This window comes from Opisthocomus hoazin, chromosome W (genome assembly GCF_030867145.1).
Source record: "Opisthocomus hoazin isolate bOpiHoa1 chromosome W, bOpiHoa1.hap1, whole genome shotgun sequence".
Lineage (NCBI taxonomy): Eukaryota > Metazoa > Chordata > Aves > Opisthocomiformes > Opisthocomidae > Opisthocomus > Opisthocomus hoazin.
In genome coordinates, this window is record NC_134453.1 from 35,200,748 (window position 1) to 35,224,269 (window position 23,522).

The 23,522-nt window shown below is 42.6% G+C and overlaps 1 protein-coding gene across 1 annotated transcript in view; it reads left to right on the forward strand.

The window, feature by feature from the left end:
- The first annotated feature begins 19,260 nt into the window (after positions 1–19,260).
- The window catches only part of LOC142365587 (nuclear cap-binding protein subunit 1-like), a 45,421-nt gene continuing 41,159 nt past the window's right edge, over positions 19,261–23,522 (forward strand). The window contains exons 1-4 of the mRNA XM_075446492.1: positions 19,261–19,306; positions 20,055–20,165; positions 21,469–21,533; positions 22,297–22,359. Of these exons, the coding sequence (XP_075302607.1) occupies positions 20,106–20,165; positions 21,469–21,533; positions 22,297–22,359 (188 nt within the window). The 5' untranslated portion in view covers positions 19,261–19,306; positions 20,055–20,105. The remainder of the gene's footprint in view (positions 19,307–20,054; positions 20,166–21,468; positions 21,534–22,296; positions 22,360–23,522) is intronic.

Below are 23,522 nucleotides of genomic sequence, written 5' to 3' on the forward strand. Positions count from 1 at the left end.
TCCCTAGCCTTTCTTTTGCTGCTGATGTAGTTGAAGAAGCCCTTCTTGTTGTTTTTGACATCCCTTGCCAGATTCCATTCCAGGTGGGCCTTGGCCTTCCTCGTCGCATCCCTGCATGCTCTCACCACGTTTCTGTACTCTTCCCAAGTGGCCTGCCCCTCTTTCCACATTCCATGGACCTTTCTCTTCTGCCTGATCTCCGCTAGAAGCTCCTTGTTTAACCATGCAGGTCTCCTGCCTCCTTTGCTCGATTTCTTTCTCAGGGGGATGCACTGCTCCTGAGCATGGAAGAAGTGACGTTTAAAGAGCGACCAGCCCTCTTGGACCCCCCTGCCTTCGAGAGCCCTGGCCCACGGGATTCCTCCCAGTAGCTCCTTGAAGAGGGCAAAGTCAGCCCTCCTGAGGTCCAGGGTTTTGATCCTGCTTATTGCCCTGCTTCCTCCACGCAGGATCCTGAACTCCACCATTTCATGGTCACTGCAGCCGAGTCTACCTCCGACCTTCACATCCTCCACCAGTCCCTCCTTGTTTGTTAACACGAGGTCCAGCAGCGCGCCTTTCCTTGTTGGTTCCTCCACCACTTGCATCACAAAGTTATCATCGATGCTCTGTAGGAACCTCCTGGATTGCACCTGCCTAGCGGTATGGTCTTCCCAGCTGATGTCAGGGTGGTTGAAGTCCCCCATGAGAACCAGGGCCTGTGATTGTGAGGCTGCTTGCAGCTGCCTGTAGAAGGCCTCATCAATCTCCTCCTCCTGGTCAGGCGGCCTGTAGTACACACCCACCATAATGTCACCCTTATGAGCCTGTCCCTTAATTCTAACCCACAAGCTTTCAACTTGTTCCTCATTTGCCCCCAGGCCAAGCTCAATGCATTCTACTTGCTCCCTCACATATAGAGCAACTCCCCCACCTCTCCTTGTTGGTCTGTCTTTCCTAAAGAGTCTGTAGCCATCCATGACAGCATGCCAGTCATGCGAGTTGTCCTACCACGTTTCTGCGATGGCGACCAAGTCGTAGCCGTCCTGCTTTATAATGGTTTCCGGCTCCTCCTGTTTATTGCCCATGCTACGTGCGTTGGTATAGACACACTTGAGCTGGGCTGTCAATCTCACCCCTGGTCTTGGCACGCCAAGCCTATGCTCATCCCTAGTGAGCTGGGCAATATCCCCTTCCCCAGTCAACTTCTAATACTCTAGAATGTTTTTATTGTGGAAATTTAGGACATCTTCAACGGGAATGTCCGCTTCGCCCAAGAAGTCCTGGACGAGGAGCCACCCCTGCGTATCCACCGCGTCCTCATTCGCAGTGAAATATTAGAGACTCCACACTTGCCGGAGAAACGCGAAAATGTCCCTCGAAGGAGTAGAGGTAAATGAGTACGGACGAGTTCCTGCAAAGGTAAATGGGATTTCTGTAACGTTTTTAGTAGATGCGGGAGCAACGTTGTCTCTATTAAGCTATGCCATTCCACAAGTTTCAGAAGAAAAAGTAATTATACGGGGAGCGTTAAAAATTTTATCCGCACACGAGTGGGTTACACTAGGTTTTGCTTTATTCACAACTCAGAGTTGGGCCATCACCTCAGTGAGTGGCAAAGGTTAACTCGCTAGACCAGTTTATATACATTTATTAAACCGATTACATCAAGTCTAGAATCTTCATAAGTTTCTAAGCAACCGTTCCGTTCCTTTGAGTACATCATTTATTAAGTTCTTTCTATTCTTCTGTCTTCGTAGAATTCTCCCTCGCTGGTTTCAGGCCTTGCTTGGTTTCAGGGTCGTCTGGGCTTCTTTTGTAAATTCTGTTTGATACAATCCATACAATTCATTTCTATCCCAATTGCAACATACCGATTGTATGGTTTCTTAACACAGCTGTGTTTACACAGCTGAATCTACATACTAGTTCTATGATTTTATTCTATTCTATAATCAATCTTTATAACCAATCTCTAACATTCCCTCCTTTTGTTTTTATTGCATCCCTGCAATTACTAATTATTATATTTCCAAACTTTTTTTTTTTGACACTTCTTAGTGATTGACATTAAACAAGTTATTATACATTGAACAATCACAAACAGACAAACAACGATTATTACAACAAAGAATACCTGGACTTCAGGAGATATACCTTGATACCAATAAGCATGGTTTCTCATCTGGGAAAAAGAATCCTGGAGGTACAAAAGGTATTGAGTGATTTGCTCATCTCCATCCAAAAGGCTAGTTTTTGCTGGAACATAAGTTCTCGGAACGGCAAGAATTCTACCAAAAAGAATTTCTGCAGGGGACACTCCTACAGGTTGTCTTGGAGTGTTTCTAATATCCCATAAAACTAAGTTCAAAGCTTCTGGCCATTTTAATCCAGTTTGTTTACAAACCTTAACTAACTTTTTCTTCATAGTTCTATTCATCCTTTCTACTTGTCCAGAGGACTCTGGATAATAAGGGATGTGTAATTGTTGTCTAATTCTTAAAGCATGACATATTTCAACCAAAATAGCTGCCGTGAAGTGTGCTCCCCTATCTGAGTCAATTATTTCTGGAACGCCATATCGTGGAATTAATTCTTTTAACACAATCTTAACTACTGGTTTTGAATCATTCTTTCTTGTTGGGAAAGCTTCTACCCATCTGGATAACTGATCTACAATCACTAACAAGTACGCATAACCCAGAGTTTTAGGCATCTCAGCATAATCAATTTGGAGCTTTTGAAAAGGAAAGGTGGCCGGAGGCCTTTTACCTTGTGGCAGGTTAATTTGCAATGTAGCATATTGCTTGCAGAGTTTACAGTTCTCACAAACTCTTTGTGCTGCAGCGTAAATTCCTGGCACTGTCCACAGTCTTTGAATTCAGGAGGCTATGCTCTCCGGTCCTCCATGAGTTTTCTCATGGAACCAACGGGTTAAGGGTAATAAATACCTTTTTGGCAACAGAGGTTTGTTGTTCAAAATCCATTGCTCTCCTTGCCTTTGAGCTCCTAGTCATTCCCATAAGGATAGTTCATCTTCGGTTAAGGATTCATAGAGTTGGCACATGTCCGGTGGGCTTGTCCATTCTGCCTTTGTTTGCAGTGCAGCCATAAGAAGGTTGCAATGCCTAGCAGCTGCTCGGGCTGCTTGATCAGCCAAGTGGTTACCTCTTGAGACGGCATCTTGTTTTGCTGGCTGCTTCTCTCAGTGCGACAACTTCCGCACCTTGCGCTCCCAGAGACAAAGGTAGAGGTCCAGCAATTAATATCGTTGTTTCTGTCGTCACCGCAAAACCCACAACCCGTCGTTCTTTATCGTAATATGATGATCCATCTGTAAAAAGACTCATCTCCGGGTTATCAAGTGGTTGATCTGTTATGTCGTCTCGAGACTTGCTAGTAAAGGTTAAAATTTGCATACAGTCATGAGTATCTTTTTCACCATCAGTTGGCAAAGGTAACAGTGTGGCAGGGTTAAGCGTGTTGCACCTTTCCAATTTCAAATTGTCAGCTAATAACAATACCAATTCATAATGATGTGCTCTTTGGGGTGAAAGAGATTTTTCAGCATATTGTTTTAACAAAATTTCCACCTCATGGGGTACGCATACGGTTAGTGCATGTCCTAAAACAATTGACCTAGATTTTTCTACCATCTCAGCTGCAGCTGCAATTGCTCGGATACAAAACGGAGTTCCTTTTACTACAGGATCTAACGTAGTTAAAAAATAAGCTACTGGTCTTTCATGAGGCTCTAAAGTTTGGACTAAAATTCCTCTGGCTGTTCCCTTTATCTCATCACAATAAAGTTTAAAGGGTTTGGTATAATCAGGGAGTCCTAATGCTGGGGCATTCAGTAAGGCATTCTTTAGTGTCCGAAAAGCTTTTTCTCTTTCAGATCCCCATGCTATAGGTTCCACCTCCTCATTCCTGGTTGCTTCATGCAACGGTTTTGCTATTTCACTAAATCCAGGGATCCAAGATCTGCAAAATCCAACTTGCCCAAAAAATCCCCTTAACTGCTTCTTAGTGGTAGGTCTTGGCAGTTCCTGTATTATTTTAACTCTTTCAGGATCAATTTCTCTTTTTCCCGGACTTAATAAAAATCCCAGGTACTTTACCTTAATCTGGCAAAACTGCAGTTTGGATGGAGAGACTCGATGACCCTTCTGCACCAATTGACAACACAAATATTTAGTATCACGTATACAATTTTCTTTTGTCTTTCTCACAAGTAAAAGATCATCCACATATTGTATAAGAACAGACAAACAGGGAAAATTTAAATCTTGTAAATCATTTCTCAAAATCTGAGAGAAAATAGTGGGTGAACTAGTAAAACCTTGCAGCAATCGTGTCCAGGTTAACTGTTTCCCTTGCCAGGTAAAGGCAAAAATATGTTGACTTTGTTCTGCTATTGGTATACAAAAAAAAAGGCTCCTGTTAAATCAAGCACAGTATAATACTGGCCCCAAGGAGGTATTTGAGTTAATATCAAACTCGGGTCTGGAACAACTGGATGGGGTGCAATGACATGCTCATTAACTGCTTGTAAATCTTGAACAAACCTATATTCAGGGTCTCCGTCGTTGTCCAACCTGTTTTTACTTACAGGTAAAATTGGGGTATTATAAGGGCTCCTACATTCTTTTAGAATTCTCTCTTTTAAGAATTTATCAGTTTGTTTACCAATACTAGGAATTGCTTCTGAAACTATTGGATATTGTTGAACAGAAGGAGGTGTCCCTCCTTTTGTTTGGATTACCACAGGATCAGCTGATTTTAAGAGCCCTACTTCATCTCCAGAAGTGCTCCATAATTCATGAGGAATATCAGAGAGTTCCTCAGGGATCTTTTTTCCCTCCTTTTTATTTTCTGGTATTTTGATTAAAGACATGCCAATTACTATTAATTGGATACCAGTTGGAGTTAAAGAGATACAAGTGCCAAATTCTTGCAACAAATCCCGTCCCAGCAAAGACACAGGTATTTCAGGGGAGACAACAAACTTTCCCCGAGCCATTTTTTCTCCCAATAACACTGGAAGGGGAAGCGAAAGGGGCAATTCTTTACCTCCCACCACTCCATCTACCTTTATTTTTTCTCCTGATAATTGCAGAACAAAAAAGTTTAATAATGATATAATTGCTCCCATATCTACTAGAAAATTGACAAAAGTACCATTTACCTTTGCTGTGACGTGACCGTTATGATCTACCTTAACTCCAACCATTTCCATCAATTACTGTGAGTGAGGTCTGGGAGGTCTTTCTCCGTAGTTTCTAACTTCGACTGCCAAAGTCACTGGTCTCAAGGGGCATGCACGCTGTATATGACCTAAATTACCACAATAAAAACATTCAGGAGTGTTAAAATATGGGGAAACAGGGGGAGGAAGACCTCTGCCTCTTTAGCCTCTTCCTCTGATTCCTCTTCGGGGAAATCCCCGGCATCTTCCTCTTTGGTTATAATTCTGAGCAATCGCTGCAGTGAGCAAGACGATTTCTCTTTCTTTTTCTTTGCGTTCTCTCTTCCTCTCTGCTTTCAGTTTCTCCTCTTCTTGCTTCTGTTGTTCTTCGCTCCTTTCGTCAAATTTTTCTCTTTCATCTGGTTGGAATAATTCTCGGAGGAGAGTTCTTACAACATTCCAATTAGGAAAATAATCAGTTATGATGCCAGATAATAGTTGAGCACATTTTTCTGCATCATCTCGTAGTCTCGGCATTTTTGCTTGCCAAGCTACCAAATCTCCTTGTTTCCAAGGTTCACGTCTCACCATGGCTTGGATTGCAGGGACCTCTGGCGGGGCTCCTGGTACTGCCCTAGGGTTTGGAATGTAATCCAATTTCATGGGATACATTCCAATCCCTTTTGAGGTAGAATTATCATCGTCTGCCTTCGGAGCAGAAGGAGCAAAGGGAGCAGAGGGTGATAATCGACCTCCATTATTATGATTACCTGCAGGTTTCCTTCTTTGTTGGGCCCAATTATACCAAATATACCAATAATCAATATCTTTAGTTCCTGTATTTTCTAAAATTATTCGCAAAAATTTTAACTTCTGTATCTTGAAAGTTCCCTTAGGGGGCCACACATCCATAGGTCCCCCTCCTCTAGTTCTAGTGAGAAATGGCCATTCCTCCTGACATAATAATATCAATTTCTTTTTCTTCAAAGTCTGAGACAAAGGTATATTACTCCAATTTTCTAGAACCTCAGCAAGGGGCGTCCCCCTTTCAACGCTGGGTGTAGTTCCCATATCAAATACTTCAAGCAAAATTTAAACACAAGAGAAAAATCTCAACAATCATTCTGAACACACTCGAGACCAAAAGCTCTCAGACTCACCTAGTCCTTCTGTTTTGTGCCGGCACTTTGAGTGTTGGTCTCGGATGTTCCCAGAAAAGATCCTGAGTATCCATCTCCTGTGTCCTAGTGTCCCATCGGGGGTGCCAAATTCTGTTAAAAATTTTATCCTCGCACGAGTGGGTTACACTAGGTTTTGCTTTATTCACAACTCAGAGTTGGGCCATCACCTCAGTGAGTGGCAAAGGTTAACTCGCTAGACCAGTTTATATACATTTATTAAACCGATTACATCAAGTCTAGAATCTTCATAAGTTTCTAAGCAACCGTTCCGTTCCTTTGAGTACATCATTTATTAAGTTCTTTCTATTCTTCTGTCTTCGTAGAATTCTCCCTCGCTGGTTTCAGGCCTTGCTTGGTTTCAGGGTCGTCTGGGCTTCTTTTGTAAATTCTGTTTGATACAATCCATACAATTCATTTCTATCCCAATTGCAACATACCGATTGTATGGTTTCTTAACACAGCTGTGTTTACACAGCTGAATCTACATACTAGTTCTATGATTTTATTCTATTCTATAATCAATCTTTATAACCAATCTCTAACAGGAGCCCCAATACTCCAGTCAGAGAAATGGATCCCCTGCTCCGGCCCCTCTTCAGATCACCTTTTGGACTGAGGGGAGTCACTGCCTGTCACTGAGGGGAGTTACAGTATGGGAAGCGTGTTTCAGGACTGCACAGGACTTATTATGGGATGTTTAGGGGAGGAACTAAAGGTGGGGAAAGGGATGGATCTAGGTGATATGGGGAGGAACAAGAGTGGGAAAGTAGAGGGATAAGGAAATAAAAGGCACTGGTTGCCTGTAAACAAGTGGTTGGTTGGTATGCTTGTCTGGCCATGTCCTCCACCTGATCAGTGCAGTCTGTCCTGTCTTCTTATTAAATCCCTTTCTAATTCTTTTCTGGATGAGGGACTGTCTGTTCTGTGTGCATGCATGTGCATGGGAGTCTGAGTGTCAGCAAATGGAGTCTGACCACAAGTCGGAGGGCCTGTGTGTCTGTGGTGCCAGCAACTGCAGCGACTGAGGGTGTGCATGCCATTGTGGGATCACTACTGAATATTAAGCCAGACTAGCTGGCAAGTAGGATAAAAGGCTTGGGAGCCAGGTATCAAAGCAGCCATATGTCTGGGATGGATACTGGAGAGATCAGAGGGCATGCAAGTTGGCTACTGGAGGGACCTTTGGATCTAGGGGTTGATGGAGAGACTCATTTGTATGTGTGTGTGTGTGTCTATGCATGAGGCAACCAGAGACAAGAAGATCCAAGGGCTAGTTCCCAGGTAGACTGAGTGTTTAAGATCAATTACTGGAAGGATCCATAGCTTGTGTCTGCGTGTATGTTTGTGCATGCAAGGGGGTCTGTTTACCAACAACTGGAGTGGGTTTGTGACCTTGAGCGCTTGCATGTCCAGGTGTCATATTGCATATATTTATATATTTCTCACTGACTTCATCCTGATCAGCCAGGGAGGGGACCACGATGAGACTGTTGGTGCCATTTGTGTTTGCATGGGTGCTGTGTTCTCTGTAATGATCTGTGTAACTGGTTGTGTATATATGTGCATTGTATACATGTGTGTATATGTGTGCCTACTGGGAATAATTTCTTAGCCTTGCTACTGATTGGTCTTGGGAGCATGGAGCTGGAGTAGCTCACCTTTGTCAGGCTCCTGGATTCATTAACTCCTAACAATTCCTCCTGACCAATTTCAGAGGAAGGATCCTCTGAAATGGCTCTCTGTATTCCTCGGATTTTTGCAATCTCTATGTTTGGACCTACTCTTGAGTGGTATTGATAATAGCATACTAAGTGCTGTGAGGCAGTGTTATAAATATAGATGTTATGCATTGTAGCAATGCTTCCCACATATTCAGACCTGTGATGCAGTATTCGGAACCATGGTAATGTGGCTTTTGTTCAGCGTGAATTGGAGCTTTCCTCCAAGGCCCTTCCTAGGACTACTTGAGAGCTTAGAGATTCATAGACTGTTTGCAGGTTTATGGCCTAATGGTGTTTTAAATTTTACATTGATCTAGTGCAGCTGTTTTGTCCAATAGACTCTTAGTATGAGGCTGTCTCACAACTTGCTATTTGTTATTTTTTGCTGTTTGAATTGATACTACTATAAATCCAAATAAAGTAGCTTATTACACCGACCTGTTTGCATAGTAAATGACTAGTGACCAGACATGATCTAGACATTAGGGATCATTTCACCCATTATCAAAGTGCCACATTTATACAGACACCTTTATTATTGCAGGTTGAGAGGGGAAAAATAAAGAAACTTTTTAAAATCTACATGTGGTTTTCAAGTTACAAAACTGACTCCCTGTCTTAGTACTCCCTGGTCATCTGTTTATGGATCAACACATCTGAATAACAAATAGCTGGTTTGTTATTGCATAAACATGGTTTTGAGATCACAGAATGGAACTGTTCTCAGTTTGGGGGGAGGGAGCATTTAATTTTTTTCCCTTGATGTCCTTGTAACTTTTGAAAGTGGTTGCGTGGGTTTGTCTTCACAGAGCTCACATGGGAATTATTTATGAATATGGCTTTTTTCAAAATGGTCTTCACTTGACCCTGCTCATCATGGACTTTGAAATGCCTGGAATTCAGAGACAGGCTAGAGAGTATCCCTGTGATTCAAAGCACTATCAGACCAGATAGCTTAAGGAGCAATTAAAAATATTTTTTACCGCCTTTGTATCACGTGTAGTGTGGCTTGTTAAATCTGTCGAAGGCTGAATGAAGCTATTTAGCGTGACAGGAATTACTGCTGTGCCAAGAGTTAGGGAATTAGATAGAAAGAAGCTTCTGATTGTGATATAAGCACTGTCTGTGTGATATGCAAATGATTTTTAGTTAAGTTATATGCAGTAACACAGGGCTGTATACTCATGTGCGCATTGCTGTCATATTACTATGTGAAGGTTGTAGCATGCATGTAGATGAGAGGTTGTACTGGGTCTGGCTGGGATGGAGCAGCCCATATGGTGCTGTACTTTGCATTTGTGACTAAAAAAGTGTTGATAATACACCAATGTTTTGACTCCTACTGAACAGTGCTTGCACAGTGTCAAGGCTTTCTCTATCTCCCTCCCCCCCCTCCCCAGGAGGAGGAGGAGGGGGGGTGGGTAAGGGGCTGGAAGGGGACATAGCTGGGACAGCTGAACCAAAATGACCAAAGAAATATTCCATACCATATGACATCATGCTCAGCAATAAAAGCTCAGGGAAAGGAGGAGGTAGGGGGGAGATGTTCGTGGTTATGACATTTGTCTTCCTAAGCTACCACTATGCATGCTGAGGTCCTGCATCCCAGGAAGTGGTTGGGCATCTGCCTGCCAATGGAAGTAGTAGTAGTGAATGAATTCCTCTTTTTGTTTTGCTTGCATGCACAGCTTTTGCTTTCCCTATTAAACTGGCATTATCTCTATCCATGACTCTTCTCACCTTCCTTCTATTTTCTCCCCATCCCACAGGAGAGGGGAGTGAGTGACAGGCAGGGTGGGTGTTTTGGCTGATGGCTGGGGTCAACCCACCACATTAGTCCTTTTTATTGACAAGCTAAAAAGTTTGGGACATGAGATGACAGTTTTCATCTGCGCGTGCTATACCTGTTGCGGTTGTTAATTGGCAGGCTTCTGTGTGGGTCACAGAGCTTGCTTGCTTTACAGTCTCTTAGAGTCTAGGGTTTGTTACTAGCTACTTTCAGCTCTTGCTGATTATTGTACTGCTTATCACTCTATTTTACTGTGCCTGGGAAAATTTTGATAAAAGCAATGGCCATGCACTTAGGTGGCATACAGCCCTGACACTGATGCTGTTTCTGTGCTGAGTGAGTTGTCTTGTAGACAGAAGGAAGGATTACACCTCCCTCTTCTCCTCTGGGATTGATGTGGCTAGGTTTGTTGAATGGGCTCCCGAGGTTTTTGTGCACCCTCATTGTAAGGGTATGTGGAAGGAGAGTGTCCCTCCTTTAAGGGCATCTGGTCAAAGGAGCCATAAACAAGAACATACAGAGCCAAACCTGACTGACACGTGATAAGGGAGGTCATGATGAGAACAAACCTGGTCAGTCATACTAATTGGTAAGGATATATGGAGTCTGAGAACGTTGATTTTCACAGCTGGGAGAATAAGGAAAGAGAGGGAGACAAACACGCAGAGACATAAAACCTTGTCACCGTTTAGAGCAGGGTGACAATAAACTGAGTGGCAGATGCTCTCTCTTAACCCCTGCCCTCCCCACCAGGGGAAGGGAAAAAGGAGAAAAAGACAGACTTACAAATGGAATATGAAAACCAGCTTTACTAATAATGCTAATAATACTAATTATATTAATAATAAAAGAAATAAAACAAAATATACAAAACTGATACTGAGTTTCCTGGAGCTGGGTGCTGAGGAGTGGTAGAGACAAAGCATTATGAACTGACCGCAATCCCCATTCCCAGTCCCCCTGTGCTGCTTGGTGGGAGGAGGTAGAAGAGTCTAGAGTGAAGTTGAGCCTGGGAAGATGAGGGGGTGAGGGGAAGGTGTTTTTTAGATTTGTTTTTATTTCTCACTATCTTACTCTCTTATTAATTGGCAATAAGTTAAATTAGTGTTCCCCAAGTCAAATCTGTTTTGCCAGTGATAGTAATTGCTGAGCAATCTCCCTGTCCTTATCTCGACCCATGAACTTTTTCATCGTATTTTCTCCCCTTGTCCTGTTGATGGAGGGGAAGTGATAAAGTGACTCGGTGGGCACCTGGAGGACAGCCAAGGTTAACCCACCACACCTGCCTTCTCTTAAGGAGCAGCTAGTCCTTGCTGCTCCCTGACAAGACCTCTGACATTCCAGGGTACTTGTTCCAGTCAGTGCTGGGGGCTGTGCCTTGTGGCACATCACCATCACCGTTGAAAAGTCGTGCACCACCTTCAGTGGAATTTCCAGGCCCCTTTCTATGCACCCTTCTTCAAAAACGACTGTATCTGTTGGCTACTTCTGGGAGCTGTTTACTTGGCCTGGCAGTTTTATAGGTCTCCCCCTAGTACCTTTCTAGGTTAGCTGGAGACAAAAGCTCAGTGCATCCTCTCATCAGAGGCCACACCTAGAGTACCGTGTCCAGTTCTGAGCTCCTCAATACAAGAGAGATATGGACATACTGAAGAGTCCAGCAAAGGGCCACAAGGATGAATAAGGATCTGGAGCATCTCTCCTATGAGGAAAGGCTGAGAGAGCTGGGACTGTTTAGCCTAGAAAAGGGAAGGCTTGGGGGGATCTTATTAATGTATATAAATACCTGAAGGGAGGGTGTAAATGAGACAGAGCCAGGCTCTTTTCTGTGGTGCCCAGTGACAGGACAAGAGGCAATGGGCACAAACTAAAATACAGGAGGTTCCATCTGAACATCAGGAAACACATTTTTTACTGTGAGGGTGACTGAGCACCACAACAGGTTGCCCAAAGAGGTTGTGGAGTCTCCCTCCTTGGAGTTATTCAAAATCTGTCTGGTCCTGGGCAACTGGCTTTAGGTGACCCTGCTTGAGCAGGGGTGTTGGACCAGATGGCCTCCAGAGGTCCCTTCCAACCTCAACCATTCTGTGATCAGGAATAGCTGACAGAGCTCTTCAGAGCCTGCTAGAGCTTGCTAGATGTAAAAGCCTCTTGTAGCTTTCCTTTCCCAGCAGCATCAGCCACCTTGAAGTTCCTACTCCATTGGAAGCACCTGCCCTCCCCCAGCCCTTTGTGAACTGCTCTCCTGCATCTATGCCCGACCATGCTAGAAATGTTGCTTTCCTGTGTTTCTTCTGGAAATGAAGTGCTTTCATGTTCAGTTGAGGAGAAGGCTGTTCCCTTCATGCTGCAGGGTTGTCATAAGCCCCTCAGGTTGCAGCATGCACATATGGAGTTATGTATGACTTGGAGGGAGCTTTATCTAGGTAGTTTATGGAAGAAACCAAGAAATCTTATATTGTTCCTGTCAGTGTTGGTCACTCAAGGCAAAAACACAACTCTACATTAGCCACAAAATCCCAGAGCATCTATCATGTAGAGATAAAAGTGATGTCAAGAGCCTGAATGGGGAATCATCAGATTTGAGAAGTCATGGCAGCCCAGCGAAGTTCTCACTGACTGGAAAAGGGGAAACATAACCCCTATTTTTAAAAAGGGAAAAAAGGAAGACCCAGGGAACTACAGGCCAGTCAGTCTCACCTCTGTGCGTGGAAAGGTCATGGAGCAGATCCTCCCAGAAACTATGCTAAGGCACATGGAAAATAAGGAGGTGATTGGTGGCAGCCAACATGGCTTCATTAAGGGCAAATCGTGACTGACAAATTTGGTGGCCTTCTATGATGGGATTACAGCGTTAGTGGATAAGGGAAGAGCAACTGATGTCATCTACCTGGACTTGAGCAAAGCATTTGACACTGTCCCGCATGACATCCTTGTCTCTAAATTGGAGAGACATGGATTTGATGGATGGACCATGTCACAATTTAAAGCAGGGCGTCAATAAACTGAGTGACAGACACTCTCTATTAACCCCCACCCTCCCACCAGAGGAAGGGAAAAGGAGGAAAAGGGAGAGAGGCTTACAAATTGAATAAAAAAAGTTTTACTAATAATACTAATAATATTTATAATAAGAGAAATAATGTAAAATATACAAAACCGATACTGAGTTTCCCGGAGTTGGATGCTGGGCGCTGACATCCCACCAGCAGCTGCCAGGCAGCACCAGGAAGTCCCAGACTGGACTCGGCAGTGGGCAGGAACTGGACTCAGGAATGCATGGATAGAAATCTGAATCAGGACCACAGGTAGAACAACGAGCAGGGTCCTTTTCAGAAGCCAGCCATGGACAAAGAGAGCGAGACCCTCGTGATCCCCCAGCTTTAAACTGAGTATGACATGCATGGCATGGAATACCTAGTTGGTCAATATCGGGTCACCTGTCCTGTCCGCCACTCCCTGCAAGTACGACCCCTTCCAACTCCTCACTTGCGGGACCTAAGAGGTCTATCGGTGACCTTGGCTGCTATAGTGATAATTATGAACAGGGGCCTTTTTCTTTTTTTTTTACTATACCAATCCATCCTGATGGTAGTGTTAAGTTTGTGTTTTCAGTGCTGACAACAAATAGACAAGGACCGGTGCAATGGTATCAATGGGTAGTCTTGCCTCAAGGAATGAAAAATTCACCAACAATGTGTCAAATTTATGTGGATGCAGCATTGAGACCATTTAAAGAAAAATACCCACAGCTATTGGTGTATCGTTATATGGATGATATACTAATAGCAGGAAAAGACAACACTGAACAGATTAAACAAGAATTGTGAAACATGTTGGAGGTCTATCAGTTACAAATTGCACCTGAAAAGGTGCAAAGGGTCTCACCATGGAAATATTTGGGGTGGAAATTATTAGACCACACCATCGAGCCTCAAAAGGTGTCAACAAGAGTGAATGTTCAAACACTTAACGATGTGCAAATTTTGTTAGGAAACATTAGTTGGGTGAGGAATTTATTGGGCATTGACAATCAGATATTGCAACCGTTGTTTGAATTATTAAAAGGAGATACAGAATTAACAGTGCCCAGATTGCTAACAAAAGAATCAGAACAGGCCTTGCAAAAGGTAGAACAAATTTTAAGTCAAAGGCAAGCACATCGTATTGTGTATATACATCCTATACATCCTATAGAATTATTAATCATTAATAATGATTTTCAACCCATAGGACTGATAATGCAATGGGTAGACAAAGAGCCAGAAACAGGAAGATTAAAAATTTTGGAATGGCAGTTTTTATCTCACCAGCCTCAAAAAACAATCACGACCAGACCAGAAATGTTTGCACAGTTAATCATGAAAGGTAGAAACCGAATTGTGGAATTGAGTGGAAAAGAACCCGAAACTATTATCATTCCTATGACAGAGCAATATTTACAATGGTGTTTACAAAATGGCCAGTTTTTACAGATTGCTTTAGCAGCTTTTACTGGACAGATAAAGGTGCAACATCCAAGTCATCGCCTGATTACTTTTATGGAGCAACAGTGTTCAGAGCAGAAATCTAAGTGTAGTGCGACTCCAGTAAATGGGCCAACAGTTTTTACAGATGGTAGTGGAAAAACTGGAAAGGCAGCCCTGACTTGGCTTGAAAATGGACAGTGGAAATCACACGTAGTGATTTTACAGGCCTCCCCACAAATTGTAGAATTCTGAGCAATAATTTAAGTATTTAAAAAAAGGATGAAAGAGCCAGTTAATATTATCACGGCCTCGGCCTATGTAGCTGGAGTGGTGCAACGCTTGGAAAGATAATTTTTAAAACATTAATCATCTGGAGATGAGTCTGGAGAGCTGACTGCTGGAAACTGGAGTGGCACTTTTCCTAACAGAATTCCCTTTGGTGATTGTTTTACCTTGCAATTCAAGCACTCGTGCCTCTAGACTTGAGGTAGGTTTTCCATCCCACTTCCTCATGTCCTCTCCGTGGTCATGCAGGTAGAACCACAGGGTGCCCCGTGGTGTGTAGCTTCTGTATCCGCTCTCTTGAGCAGAGAAACGCTTGTTCCTAATAGCTGAGATGGTGGCCCGTACAGGTGGGGAGTAGGACATGCTCTCTTTGAGTCACTGGACCTTCTGGGACAATTTTTCCACAGCTGAGACAAGGGAGGAAGAGAGACTTTCTTCATATTGCCGGAGTCAGCCACTTCATCCACTGTTGGTGCCTCTTCACCTTTCCAGTTTACAACTGCCAGTGAGTTGGCATATGAGGATGGTGCACTCCGTACAAACTTCCTCCACATGGGTCGTGTGCACTGGACTTCATCTGGGTCTGTGGGTAACTGCTCATCGTCTGTGTCATAGTAAACCAGCTCCCACACAGCTAATTCCCTCAGGTACTGGATACCTCTCTCCATATTGGTCCACTTGCCTGGAAAACACACAACATCCTCACTGAAGGGGTACCTTTCCCTCATGCCTGACAGAAGTCTCCTCCAGAGGCCGAGAACTTGTGTCCCTTTTCCAATGGCCTTGTCAATGCCCCCTTCCCTGGCCAGGGATCCCAGCTGCTTGGCTTCCCTGCCCTCTAATTCCAAGCTACTGGCCCCGTTATCCCAGCACCACAGCAGCCAGGTGACAATGTGTTCGCCTGGGTAGCGGCTGAAATCTTTCCGCATGTCTCGCAGCTTGCTCAGGGACAAAACACCAGGGGTGCCCACCATTCTAGGCATTTGCCCATGCTAATCCACATACCCAACCACTCATAGCTACCCAGCCCAGGGGCAGGTCTCTGCATGATGTTGTTAACTACTTATTTATCCCTAAACAAGACTTGAAGCCCATTCAGGAGACAGAACAATAGAAGCATGCTGGCCTGAGCATCCCAGGATACTCGAAATTCTCAAAAGCTGTTACAAGCCTGAAGGAGAGAGGAGAAGTGAAAGAGTGGGGGAAAGCATCCCCTCTGGTTTTCCCCACAGAGTGGGTTCGATTATTAATAGATTCTGAGAGATAGCATCCAAAGTATGGAAATGACCGCAGTGCTGCACACAAATACAAGCCTAACTTCATGCCCAGTGATGTTATCATATCATAAATCGATATTGCATAGTACAGCAAAATGGTAATCCTGATCCTTTTCCCAGAGGTAATGAACAGCATTGCAGGGAACACATACAGCAGATAAGGCTTTACATACCACAGCCATCTGACCAAACACAGCAGCATTTTGACCAGTGACTATTAAACTAATACAATAAATGTGTATAATAAATTCTAAGAAAGTTGTTTTAACACACTCTGCTCAGCACTGCTGTTATCCCCACCCCACGTTTGGGTGTCAAATTAAATGTTGCAGTTTGGCCGTGGCCAACAACAAAGGGCCACGGGTCGCTCTATCGCCCCCCCCCCCGCTGGGGTGGGGAGGAGAATGGAAAGAAAAAGGAAAAACTCGTGGTTCGGGATAAGGGCAGTTTAACAGAACAGAAAACAAAACAAACAGTAACAGCAACAATACTGATAAGGAGAATATACAAAACAAACAGTGAAATGCACAGAGCAACTCTCACTGCCCGATGCCCTGCGCGCTCGCGAGCCATGATTAACTTCCCCACAGCCAGCTTCCCCATCCGGAACCCAGCATGACGGCATATGGTATCAAATACCCTGTCTGTTTGTCCAGTTTGGGTCAGCCGGCCCTGCTGTGTCCCCTCCTGGCTTCTGGTGAAAATTAACCCTATCCTGGCCGAACCCAGGACAAGTCCACAATATATTTTGAAGTATACATTCAAAGAAGATGTATCTGTTGTAATCAATAAAATTAAAAAAACACAGAGAGAAAGAAAGTGTTATTCATAAATAAAACTTGATTACAAATACTTGAAATTTATTCTAACAAGCATGGAATTTCCAGTCCAGATTGTATATGCTAGAGGAGTCAATGCTTTTATAGCCTGGGGTTTTTTTGTTTGATTTGAGTTGGGTTGCATTCTTTTTCCTGTCCATTGGTGTTGCAGAATAAGTTTATTCAACGAAATTCTTTAAACCTATTCTTTTAGCTGTATTTTTATGTTTGAATAACTTTGCTTAGCATGAATTAGAAGGAGAGTGTGAGCTTGCTGGAATTCCAGGTCTCTTGTCGTGACCTTATCCTGGCCTGATTGCTGGGATACAGGAAGGCCCTGGCACCACTGTGAACTGGGAGATAAGGAGGCTACTGCTGTCAGAGGAAGCTGTAACTCTTTCAGATAAAAACTGCTAACATAACGGCCTGTCTGGAGACAAAGGAAGAATCCAATAAGGAACAAAAGGACCCCAGACCAAGAATTACCATTGGACCAAGAGGTGCATGCAAGGCACATGAACAGCATGGACATAAATTGCAAGGGTATAAATGTCCAGGGATTTCTTTGTTCTGAGTCCCTCTCTTAAAGAGGCACCCAGTCTGGAGTGTTTCTTTTCTGTACCTTTCAATCTATTTCTTTAATTAAATTACTTTATAAGCACAGACGTCTGAGACTATGCTATGGGAAACCTAGGGTCCAGAACTTTAACAACTGGGATGATTTAAATGCAAAATCTGTTCTAGCAATGATCCTTCTGGCACTGTTCTGACTTCAAATAACTTTCTGAAATGCCTGAAATATGTTACTATGTACAGAATAGTATTTTGAAGGCAAGCTGTATATTTAATGATATATATGTATAGTATAAATACATACACATAAAAATTAGTGTATTATTTCCTCTTATTTCTTTTTTTTTTTAACTTCTAAATTTGCCCAAACCAAGATAGTGCTGTATGATGTTTACTGGCAAGCACTTTGCTATGGAAAGATTTACTTTTTCAAGTAAGTTTTAAAAAAATAATATCAGTGACTCCTTCTTGGAAACAGCAATACATTTATGAGTGGTTGTTTTAATTCAAACCCATTGATCTCAGAGTCATGAGGGCTGACAGTCTTGAAGGAATTTTCATTCTATTTCTGTTAAGTTCTATTCTCATTAAGGTCATGTACAACATAATGGACATATACAATAATTTTAAAATACTAGTCCATACATTTTTTACTATATTGCTGAACTAGTTTTTCTTATTGTTTGTGTCCTGTTCTCATTCTTAATAAAATCAAAAACATAACAAACCACCAGGGATTTTAAGTCATTTGTCAGCATTACTGCATTTTGATCATATCTCTGTATTCCATATCAATTTAATGACAGATCTGCCCATTTGATGAGTCTTAGCTTCTGTCACCACTTACACTGGTAGACTGAAGCATCTGGGTAAAAATAAGCTGAATTCTATCTGTTATATAGTAGCATTAAATAGAGATAGAAAATCAAAGATTTGAGCAAATTTTAAATCTTTAACTGGAAGTTTGTTTTCTTGCTTTCTGTTGTAGACCAATGTAAGTGTTTATATGATGAAAACCAGCCAAACTTTTAGTATCTCCCCAAATTAAGAAATGTGAAATACTATAATACGCACTTAGATAAAGAAAACAGTGGATTTATTTTACATCCACCGAATAGGTTGATTATTTCATAGAATCATAGAATGGATTGGGTTGGAAGGGATCTTTAGAGGTCATCTAGCTCAACCTCCCTGCAGTGAGCAGGGACATCTTCAACTAGACCAGGTTGCTCAGAGTCCTGTCCAACCTGGCCTTGAATGTTTCCAGGGATGAGGCCTCCACAACCTCTCTGGGCAATCCGTTACAGTGTTTCACCACCCTCACTGTAAAAAATTTCTTCCTTAGATCCAGTCTAAATCTACCCTCCCTTAATCTGAAACCATTATTCCTTGTCCTGTCACAACAGGCCTTGCTAAAAAGATTGTCCCCATCTTTCCTATAGGCCCCCTTCAGGTACTGAAAGCCCACAATAAGGTCTCCCCACAGCCTTCTCTTCTCCAGGCTGAACAGTCCCAACTCTCTCAGTCTGTCCTCAAAGCAGAGGTACTCCAGCCCTCCGATCATCTTTGTGGCCCTCCTCTGGACCCACTCCAACAGCTCCATGTCCTTCTTGCGCTGGGCGCTCCAGAGCTGGACACAGGACTCCAGGTAGGGTCTCACCAGAGCGGAGCAGAGGGGCAGAATGACCTCCCTCGATCTGCTGGCCACGCTTCTCTTGATGCAGCCCAGAATCCCGTCCACTAGTTCTTTAAACACCTGCAAGTTTACTCTCCTAAAATTCAGGGTCTTGACCTTACTCTTCTCCTGGCCCATGTCCCTTGAGATCATGAATTCCACCAGTGCACGGTTATTGCAGCCCAGGCTGCCACCTCTCTAATTAGCTCATCTGTGTTGGTAAGCAACAGGTCCAGTAGTGCTTCTCCTCTGGTTGGGCTGTCTATCACCTGGATGAAAAAGTTATCCTCAATGCACTCCAAGAGTCTTCTGGACTGTGTACAGCTTGCTGCACTGCTTTACAGAGTGTGGGTATGTCATTAGTGCCCTGATCTTCCAGGTAGCCAGGTGGTTTCTCCCCCCCCCACCAAATATGATATGCCAGTATGAAACTTGTATTTGAACATTTGATAATGAACACTTGATGAATTTCAAAAACATGGTCCTATGTAATGTCTCAAGTAGATCAGTCCTTATCTTTTTTTTTTTTTGCTGTTTTGTATCCTGAGGATGGGAGCAGTTTTTGCCTAACAGAGATGCAAATACCCTTATATAACTTTTTAGGTGGGAGTAAAGTAAACACAGTGCTATAAGAAAGGTACAGATGTCACTTTCATGCAACTGTTTTTTCATGTTAAATGATTATCTTTCATTTAATACTTTCCTAGGTCAGGAGCAGATGAATTCAGCTAGCTTGCTCGCTTCCTTCCTTCCTGAGATTCTGCTATAATATTGCATTAGCTCATGCTATAACTCAGTGCAAATTTCTACGCTGTTCATTGTATTTACTAGACATAACAGAATTGTTGCATATTGCTAGTCTTACGCATGGCATTAATCTAAAATGACAGGGGTAATTAAGGAGGCTTAGATTAGTATGGTGAAGAGTTTGCACTATCTTTTGAAGTTCCTCTCTTATTCCTAGAACATGAGTTTGACAGAATAAAATGGCCCTTGTTTTGGTATATAATTGCTGAATGTGTGCATTGCTGTTCTCAAGTTCAGGACTGTGCAGGCCGAGTCTGACTGTGCTCTGATTCTGTGCTTTCCTCCCACATAGGTAATATTTGCAGAGTTGTTTCAGCTTCCATCTCCACCACATATTGAGGTTATGTACACAGCACTCCTCATTGAACTGTGCAAACTCCAGCCTGGCTCTTTACCACAAGTTGTACCCTTTTCATGCTGCACGGAGTATTTTTTTCTTTTGTTCTGTACAAGATGGAATAGCAATAAATGTCAGAAGTAATAAATTTTCCTTCTTTGCATATTTAGCTGTATGAAACTTTGCCAATAACACTGCTCACATGAAGGAATAACACAGCTCAACAGTCATAAATAAAGCCTGCATTCACATCTAAGCCTGTTCTTTAGCTTGCAGACCAGGCAAACTGAGAGACCTTGTTCCAGTTCTTCCCGATTCTTTCTCAGATCTTTCTGAGGAGCCTTCTTGTAGCCAAGGGATGGAATAAATACCTTGCATGATTCTGAGCCCTGTTTTTACATCAGGACAGCTTGTGGAATGGTTATAGTCACATTAAAACCTGGAAAAGGAAAGGAAATTATTAATTTCTTAGATCTTTTGTTTTAACAGTGGTATGAGTGCTCCTAGTCCATTTCACTGCAAATTGTAGTAGATAATTTAAATTAACCTGTTTAAGTTTGCACTGAAATGGACTGGGAGTATTCATAAAGTCAATAATAATCTCTCAGGTCAGAGAGTAGCTAATGGTGAGGAAAGAAGTATCAGCTCCTAGCTAATTCCGAGTGTTGCATTGGCCCCTTTTCATTGTAGTTTTAGACTGTGGCTAATGAGCTGCAGTCACTGAGAACGGAGGACTAACAGACATACCTACTGGTAATTCCATTCCCAAATTTTTATTCTACTGCTTGGAATCACCTAGTAATTGTAACCACGTAGCCTAAACTCTCACGGAGACTACCCCTAAAATTGTGGGGACCTGCTTGCAGTAAGTATCAATAGGGATACAGCAACAAAGGATCAGGGTTGGCTGGCCGTGGTCTTTGGGTCAGGCCAGTGTGGACTTACTTTCTTGAGCTGGAATAATGAGCAAAGATGGTCCATTGATTAGGCAGCAACAGGAGCATGTGAAGCTAAAACTGTGAGATCATAAAAATGTGGTCCCTAATGAGGTTGATGTCCATTCATATCATCAGTGTGCAGTTTTTGTTGTCTCATGGTTGGGATTCTGGCTTCCAGTAAAAGCAGCTAATGGTCTCACTGTAATTAATGGAAGAAAAACAGACTTGGATTAGAGAATAGATGTTACTTATTGGAGAAACCTGCATGCTTCATTATTTATTTATTCCTGTGGCTTTTTCAAAATTGGGTAAGTCATGATATAGAGACAGGGAGCTGTCAGTAGAGAGTTGATGAAATCATCTCTGAAAAATGGAGAGAGTAACTTATGATTTCAGATGCTTCTCTGTTAACCTTAATAAGAAACTTTCAGCTTGCACAAGCCACAGAAATGCTTTACATGCGCTTGGATACAATGAATACTACATGTATAGACAGGTAAGTATATATTTTGGGGACAACAGAAAATGTTTCTCATTTTTCTTGTGCATTGGATATTGATGCATTTTTTAAAAGGATCATCTGAAAACCTTTATAAACAGTTTGGTTCTGTACAAAATGTTTTGGGGGCTCTAGACTTGAGCCATCTAAAGAGAAGGTAAGGGACGGACTGACCACTTGCCTTTCTTCCCCCAGAAATTCTTTCCTTCAAGTCACTAGTCTGATTAGCTACACAGTGCAGCTGTAAAAACTATGACAACTCTTCCACATCCATACCTCCTTCTGTTATGTACTACTTTCTCCTCCCTATTGGCCTGAGGAAAGAAAAGGTTAGAAGTGGGTTTATGGGAAGGTTGTCTAGCTGGAAAAGAGCAGTGGTGTTTCTGTGCTTTGAGTGGTCTGCATTATGTAGAACTAAAATTACTGTGCAAAAATGTGAAAACCTGTAGACTTGCACTAAGTTTTTTTCACTTCTTATTTTAGTAAGTCATTAGTCTCGCATATGCACCAGAACAAGAGAGACTGCACATTCATCTGTAATGGCTGGCTTTTGACTCTCAGTTCAGTCTTTTTGTATGAGTCAACATCTATATCTATTTAATGCATTAATGACTACAGATTGGAGAGTTTGGGCTTACCTTTGAGATTTTCTTATAGATGTATTCTACTTGTCAATTAGGAGGTTTGCGGGGACTTTTTTTGTTTGTAATTTTTCTTTGCAGTTCTGGCATTTAATAGAGCTTTCTTCTTTTAAAAAAAGGTTTATTAACTGGTTTTCCCACCACCTGAGTAACTTTCAGTTCCGTTGGAGCTGGGGAGATTGGTAAGTCAGTCTTTGTCTCCCATCAGAACTTAAACCTTCAAACTTATCCAGCAAATGTCACAACACAGTGGTTCTGTTAACTGCTTTCCACTAACACTTTTGACCCCTCCCCCCCACCTATTTACTATCATTCCTCTGGTAGACAAGGTTGGTAACCTTTAGTCACTATGAAAACGATCCCAGTTTTCTGTAATGAATATCCAAGCAGTACTGTGTTCTGTAAACAATGGAAACCTGATTTGCTTGTAGATTTTTGTCCTTATCATCTCAGTGAGCTGTTTGCAAGCTTTTCAGAAGGGTTCTTCTACTTATCAGTAATTTGCCTTGACCCTCCTTCCCTTTGGCTCCCTGTGTAACCTCACTCTCTGAGTGCCATCCTAACATGATGCCCCTTCCCCTGAATCTTTTGGCTTCTAGCAGGAGCTCCCTGCACACCTTCAGTGCCTAACCATAGCTTTCCCAAAGCCTTGTATTACAGGTACCATGCCTTTTGCTTACTCCCATCCTGTCCTGCTCCCACATATAAAGAAAGATTACTTGGGGACTTAGTCCTCCCTACAGTCTAATTTGTGCAGCCTTCCACCATACCTGCATCCCACAGCCAATGTGCCTAGGTGTCCCTGGGAAGAGGGGTGCAGCCCTGTATGTGATGTGTTACTTCAGATTTACTTATGTCCCCTGTATTGTGCCAATTGGGAGTTGTGCCTTTGCTGCTTATCATGTTTGTTCATGTTGACTGACCAAGTGGGAGCCTCCAAATAGATGTTTTTTCATTGCCTGCATTCCCCTTGTTGGGAACACTGATGTGGATATCTCTCTACCAAGCTGCTAGTTTTCACAAAACTTTTGAGGATATAACTGTCTTTGAGACTTCTCTTTCTCTGAAATGTATTTAATATCAGCTAAGAACCCAAAAATTGTTTGGAGGGAGGAACTTAGTGAAATCATACAAGCTTTGTTTCCTCGGGAAAGCAGTCTAACCAACAGAGCAAACACTGCTTTAATTTTTCAGAGTAGTCATTCAAAAAGTTACCTTATGAAGATGGGATTCCTAAGATTGCTAATGGCCAATAAGGAAATAGTGATAGACTGACTCCTTGTCTTCAAATTGTGTACACTGTAAAACATGAAAGTCTAAAACAATCATCTGCTGACTAGGGAGT